Source organism: Triticum urartu, chromosome 1, assembly GCF_003073215.2.
Source record: "Triticum urartu cultivar G1812 chromosome 1, Tu2.1, whole genome shotgun sequence".
In the NCBI taxonomy this organism is placed as follows: Eukaryota; Viridiplantae; Streptophyta; class Magnoliopsida; order Poales; family Poaceae; genus Triticum; species Triticum urartu.
Genome location: NC_053022.1, coordinates 307,314,731 through 307,321,516, shown reverse-complemented (window position 1 = coordinate 307,321,516; position 6,786 = coordinate 307,314,731). Strand labels below are relative to the sequence as shown.

At 48.0% G+C, this 6,786-nt stretch overlaps 1 protein-coding gene across 1 annotated transcript; it reads left to right on the top strand.

The window, feature by feature from the left end:
* Positions 1 to 359: 359 nt before the first annotated feature.
* LOC125532850 (vacuolar-sorting protein BRO1-like) lies at positions 360 to 4,901 on the top strand. Its single transcript, XM_048696738.1, has 4 exons — positions 360 to 375; positions 514 to 1,376; positions 2,185 to 4,176; positions 4,567 to 4,901. Exons 1-3 carry the CDS (start codon positions 360 to 362, stop codon positions 3,514 to 3,516), a joined length of 2,211 nt encoding a protein of 736 aa, XP_048552695.1. The 3' UTR covers positions 3,517 to 4,176; positions 4,567 to 4,901.
* Positions 4,902 to 6,786: the final 1,885 nt, after the last annotated feature.

Sequence of the window (6,786 nt, the reverse complement as noted above, 5' to 3'; positions counted from 1 at the left end):
GTTTCGCGAAAAACCGACAAGTTATGTGTCATGTGTAAAAAGACAAAATCCGGTGTTAAAAGATGCTTTTCACAAGACATCATTTTGTCTTTTTACACAAGCCAAAAAAAATGTCGGTTTTCTCCAAAACTTGACGTACACACATATAATGTCGAGATGTATTGCTGAATTTTTGTTTGGAACCTTTTCACACTTTGAAATATTTTTTCTGGTGGCAGGAGCGCGCGTTCCCAAGAACATCAACGGATTTCCTGCCGATGGTCCGGAGTTTTTTCTTTTAACATTGATGGTCCATAGTTTTTTTTTTGAAACTTCGGCCTCTTTATTAGATCAAATAACCGTTACATCATCCACCATAGATGCCGGTGGTCCAGAGTTAAAAAGACAAAATTCAGTGTTAAAAAGTTCCCAGAAGCACCAATAGGCTGAATAATAGGTGAGCTGATGGCTAAACGTGCCGATGGGCCGGCCCGTTTAATAATAGTGCCATCGGCCCGGCACTATTATTAATAGTGCCATCAGCACGTGTGACGGCCCGGCACGCCCCGTGTACTAAGCCTACCGTGCCTGCCCGGCCCATTTGGCCACGCCTGCAACCAGCAGCGTCCGCCTGCACGCCCGCTAGCGCCGCCCCAGTCCCCACGCCCCTTTCCCCTCCGGCCCTCCCCTCACACAGAGCTCAAACAAAATACCCACGCGCAAACACACACACACACACACACACACACACACACACACACACACGCCATGGCGACCTTGCTGTCGATCCACGAGAAGGCCACCGCCGTCGTCGACCTTTACGTGCCCACGCGGAGCGCGACGCGGCCACCGCCGACGACGACCTCCGCGCCGTGCGCGACCTCCGCGCCGCAGCGGTCGAGAGCCCCTCCCTCCCGGGCCCGCTCTCCCTCGACCAGCGCCGCGACGCGCTCCTGGCGTACGCCCGCGCGCTCGCCGTCGTGGCATCTCGCTTCCTCATCTCCCCCGACCGCGAGCACGTCCGGACCTTCTCCTTCACCTGGCACGACGCCTTCAACATGAACCAGAAGGTGTGCCTGCACTCTGTTCATCTCGAGAGGGCCGCCGTGCTCTTCAACCTCGGCGCCGTCTACTCGCAGATCGCGCTCGCTGCAGATCTCAACACCGACATCGGGATCAAGAGCGCGTGCGGCGCGTTCGAGAGCGCCGCGGGAGCGTTCGCGGAGAGTGGGCTCGCTGCTAAGGCCGTCGCCGCCGGGGCCATCACCGTCGATGTGACGCCCGAGTGCACGGGCATGTTGGAGAAGCTCATGCTGGGGCAGGCGCAAGAGTGCTTGCTGGAGAAGTTCATAGCTGGGGGGAAACCGCCCGAGCTATGCTCCAAGGTGGCCCGCCAGGTACGTAGCTACTTGTGTCTCATTAATTGTCTCACTTTATTCATGTGTCTAATTAGAAATAGCATGATAGGGAGTTTAGGTTGTTTTGCACTCTTCTGCATGATGACAGCGTGATTACCAGCCATAAGTGAATCTGAAAAGCACTCTGTAGTTTAGGTAATTTGCAAGTGTTGATGTTGTAGTTTAGGAATTGTTCTTTCAACGTGATTGCCAGCAATGATTGAAAGGGCAGAAACAATTATCTATTTTCTTTCAAACTCATGATATGAATCACAAATTATTTATGTGACTGAAACTGTGAAAGAACGATCTACCTTCCTCTGAAACTCATGATATGACTTGCACATTGTGAAATTATATAGCACATGGTCTTGTGATGTGTTATTGTTTACTGTAGAAATGTGAAATGTTATATGTTTCAATTATTCTGAATAGTTCTTGCACAGGACACCATAAGCTATAAGTGAATTTGAAATAGCATGCTGTATTTTGGGGAATTTGTCTAATGAAGTGTTAAAATTTAAAAATATTGGGTGTTGCTATGCTGAACACCAAGTCAACGTAGTATGTTTATTGTGATATTATGATGAACCTGATAACTTGTATGGTGATTAAGAAATTTAGTTATCCTCTGCCTCATATTTGCAGTAGCGATTAGTCCTGCTAGATTTGCTTATTTTGCTAAACTGACATGATTGCTGCTTTTACAGTTAGCTAAATGCATTTGTTCATTAATTACATTTCTTAGCAATCGTGTGACTTCGAGGTCAAATGTGTCATCTGCTTCATTTGGTTATTGTGTTTTCAGGTGGGCATATTCTATGAAGAAGCTTACCGAGCTCTATGTGCACCTCCTCTTAGTCAGCACTTTGACAAGACATGGATTTCTCATATCCAGATGAAGGCTGCTCAATTCCATGCAGATGCATGCTATAGGTGTTCACTGGATCTGCATCAGGCAGAGGAAATTTCTGAAGAAATTGTGCGCCTACAGATTGGAATGAACGCCTTGGCTGATGCCAAGAAAACAGCTAAGGGAGTTGCTGCCCCACTTTTGCATTCTGTGTATAAGCTGGAGAGTAACATGAAAACCAACTTGGAGAGGGCCATGAAGGAGAACAATAGTATGAATCTGTTGCAGATTCCAGATGTGGGTTCTTTGGGAGCTCTCCCTGCAGCTTGTCTTGTCAAATCCACTTCTCTGGCTGTAGCTCTAGGTGCTAGCGAACAGAGGCCGTTTTCACCACTTGTGCCTGAAGGCAGCATGTGCGATGCAGAGAAGCTCCAGCAGTCTAGTGAGATCTCTGGAGTTAGGCTAAAGGAAATGGATCCATCTGGTGTTCTTCCATCACTGGAAGGCAATGTCAGCTTATCTGTAGATCTGAAAGCAGGTGGTGAGGCTGTACAGATAAGGGGTAGTCCTTCTGGCCTGGAAGCCGAAATGCAGCTTAGGGATTTGAATAGGGTCAGTGAAGACTTGCTTGTTCAGACTGAGGAGGTGCTACAGAAGGAGGCATGTCAAGATGCTCAATTTTGGACGCAAGTTGGTGCCTTATCTACAGATGATTACATGTGCAGGCTGATTCAATTGGCATCCCCATTAGTGCCCTCATCCATATTGGATGTACCTAATGATATCCTGTTGGTTATTGCTGACCTTGTTAGGCCCCCCTACCAGCTAGAGAGGATGCGGCTGGTTTGCAAGGCATGGAGAAACTTTCTTGAAAGTAGACTGGGGCCTTATCTTGTCATCTCCTGTGCAAACCCTACACACCTTGATCAAGTTCATCTTCTTCAGCTTCCGGAGGCTCCAGCTGCTGCTGCTGCCATGGTACCAATGCTTGCGAGGTCCTTTGATCCCATCCTTCCGCCGGTAGGGACAGCTTGTTGGGGTTCTGCTCAAGGTTTGATTGCGATGGTACATGGTGAACCATATGAGAGAATAATATTCTTACACTGCATTCATTGTGGTGAAAGGATGCCGCTTCCACCCTATGCAGCGGAAATGATACCGAGGGGTATTTTCTTTAGAGCTGCTGCTCTCCATGATCACCTTGTGATTTCATGGGTTCATCAGATTGATCAGCCCCATCTTTTGAATGATGCTATCGATTGGAATGACATTGAAGCTGGGAATTAGTGGTTCCCGTGCATCGGGTATGAGCCCTTTGGGGCATCATCTGTTGCCTTCTTACCCAATGTGCTCATGGGCGTCGTTGTAGAGCAGGGATTCATTGTGCTTGATGAGGTTGGCAGGCCAGTTCAAGACTTGGAGGCATTGATTATGGTTCAAATACCACCAGTACACAACTCTCTGGTACCATGGGAGGAAAACCACAGGCACATCTTTGTCTGCGAGGGGAGGTTGTACCTCTGCCTTCTCTTTGATAAATATGCTGGTACAGTTCAAGAAGGAGATACACCAGTGCGTGTCCGCCTCTTTGAGCTGGTCAATGATGAGAACAGTTACCGCCTCATCCCTTCGGAGTCGTTGGGTCCACATTCAGTTTTCCTTGGCCCGAACCAGGCCATTGTGCTGCCAGCAGTTGAACGTCACGCCGGCAGGCAGCCCAACACCATTTACGTCCAAGATTGTTGTCTCATGGGCTGCCATTCGAGGGTTCTCGCCGTTAACTTGTCAACTGAAGCTGTTACAGTGATTGACTATCCTACCTCTTTGGCTGCCTCTTTAGCTGCAGAGTGGGATATGAAGCTTTCAGTATGGACCTGCTCTCCACGGGAGAATCAGATATTTGGTCACTGCTAGGGGCAGTAGCCTGCAAAATATTCAGATGGCACGGTAAGAATTATTAATATCCAATGCGGATTTAGGATTTATTGCCTTGTGCCTTTTCTGTCATGTTCTGTTTGCTAATAGCTTAGGACCACATATCACAAAAAAATATGCATCTCTCTCCCATTGTACCAGAAACATAATAGATATGTTCAGTCAGCTTATTTGTCATCGAGTGCCCGTTAGGAACAAGGTAAGAATTTGCCAGTTGCTGTGGTTAATGTTTGTTCTGCTTATGTTGTTTTGATAGGATGGACTTCTTTTGATTACTTTGGATTTAACGAATGTGTTTCTTTAACAACCATCACCTGTGATGCACTCTGATTGTGTCAATGAATTGCAGGAATCATTCAATGTATGTTACCCTACTCATGTTGTGTGTTTCTTCTTTGGCAGTACTGACTATGGCTTGGTTGATTGCTGCTCTTCCTTCGTAAGATTCTTGGCTTGTGGCTTCGTTGGTAGCTGATGCGAGGTGCTAGTCTACTTGGTGTGTGGTCCGTATGGAAGTGACTTGCTGCTGCTGGGTGCTGGGCTACCGACCGTGAGCTTGCTGGTTGCTGCTGTGTCTTGGTGATTTGCTGCTAGTGGTTGCCTAGCCTGCTTACTGCTAATGTACTGTGTATTGGTGCAATGGTGGCTGTGCTGTTTGAGTACAACGCTTGAACTTTAAATTGTGTTTTGGTCCTCCATGAAATTTAAGAGTTGAGAAAACCATTTGAAAGGCCTCACCCGTTTTGGGAACCTTTTGGAAGGTTCCCCCGTTTTCTTGGCCGGTCTCTGACTCTCTGTGTGTTTCCTTGGAGTTAAATGTATATACCCTCCTAAACTTTCAGGTTTCGGCCACATCACCCCCCTGAACTCTAAAATGGCTTACTTTCAAAAACCAGACAAAAGCCCCTGGTAAGTGGTTTGGGACACTGGTTTTGCCGACCTGGAGGTTGTTTTGTCAGCAGTGCTTGGGCGAGGTCGTAGAAAAGGCAGGAAACGGTCCCTCCGTGCGAGCGCTGGCGCAGCACCTCCTGGCCATTGCTAGTCCTCCATCTTCTTGATTTGGTGCAGTGATTTTAGGTCGGCGACGTCATCTTTCTCGTCTCGGGCTGCCGCAGCACCTCCTGGCAGCTAAATTTCGTGTTTTGACCCTTTTTGTTAAGAAATTCAGGATCTAACCCCTGTTTCAATTTATTTCGGGATTTGACCCTTTTGCCTACCGCCAGGGAGGCTGGCGGTAGGTGTGAACGTCCTACCGCCATCCTCTCTGGCGGTAGGACCTTTCATGGCAACTGACGGCCGTCTGAGCTGGCTGACGTGGAAAAGGGCCTACCGCCAGGGGATCCGGCGGTAGGGTACTGAAGCCTACAGCCAGACCCACTGGCGGTAGGGTCCTATGTGGTGGATAAGGTGGGGAGGGGCTGGTTTGTGGGCCCCACCACCACTCTTCTTCCCCACTCACCCTCTTCCCCGTGCTCAGCTCCTCTCCCCCCTCTCCCACTCACAAACCCCCCTAGATCCACTCCATTTTCTTGACATTTTACCGGTGGATCCGGAGCATTTTCATCACCCAAGGTACCTCCCCCATTCCCCCTCCTTTTGATTGGTTGAGATCTTTGTTTTTGTGTGCATTTGGTCAATTGGTTGCAAACCTAGGTGTTGATCTTGTTGTGTGCATTTATGATGTATTTATGATGCATTTATGGCTAGGGTTATGGTTGTAACGCCCTCGATGCGACTATATCTTCTACGTGTCGAAGCACGACTTAGAGGCATAACTGCATTGAAAGCAATGTCGCAAGTAAGGTAATCTTCACAACAACCCATGTAAATATATATAAAAAGGGGAAAGGATACATAGTTGGCTTACACTCGCCACGTCACACAAATACATGAATAACATTACAATCATCCAATACACTCATGGTCCGACTACGGTACCAAAATAAAAGATCAACCCCAACATGCGACACGGTCCCCGATCGCCCCAACTGGGCACCACTACTGATCATCTGGGAAAGACACATAGTAACGACGTGAGTCTTCATCGAACTCCCACTTGAGCTCAAGCGCATCGTCTGGAGCGGTATCATCGGTCCCTGCATCTGGTTTGGAAGTAATCTCTGAGTCACGGGGAATCAACAATCTCGCACCCTCGCGATCAAGACTATTTAAGCTTATAGGTAAGGCAAGGTAATATGTGGAGCTGCAGAAAGCGACTAGCATATATGGTGGCTAACCTATTCGCAAAAGAGAGCGAGAAGAGAAGGCAAAGCACGGACGAAGAACTATGATCAAGAAGTGATCCTAGAACAACCTACGTCAAGCATTACTCCAACACCGTGTTCACTTCTCGGACTCCGTCGAGAAGAGACCATCACGGTTACACACGCGGTTGATTCATTTTAATTAAGTTAAGTTTCATGTTATCTACAACCGGACATTAACAAATTCCCATCTGCCCATAACCGCGGGCACGACTTTCGAAAGTTCAAATCCCTGCAGGGGAGTCCCAACTTAGCCCATCACAAGCTCTCACGGTCAACGAAGGATATTCCTTCTAGCGGGAAGACCCGATCAGACTCGGCATCCCGGTTACAAGACATCCTCGACAATGGTAAAACA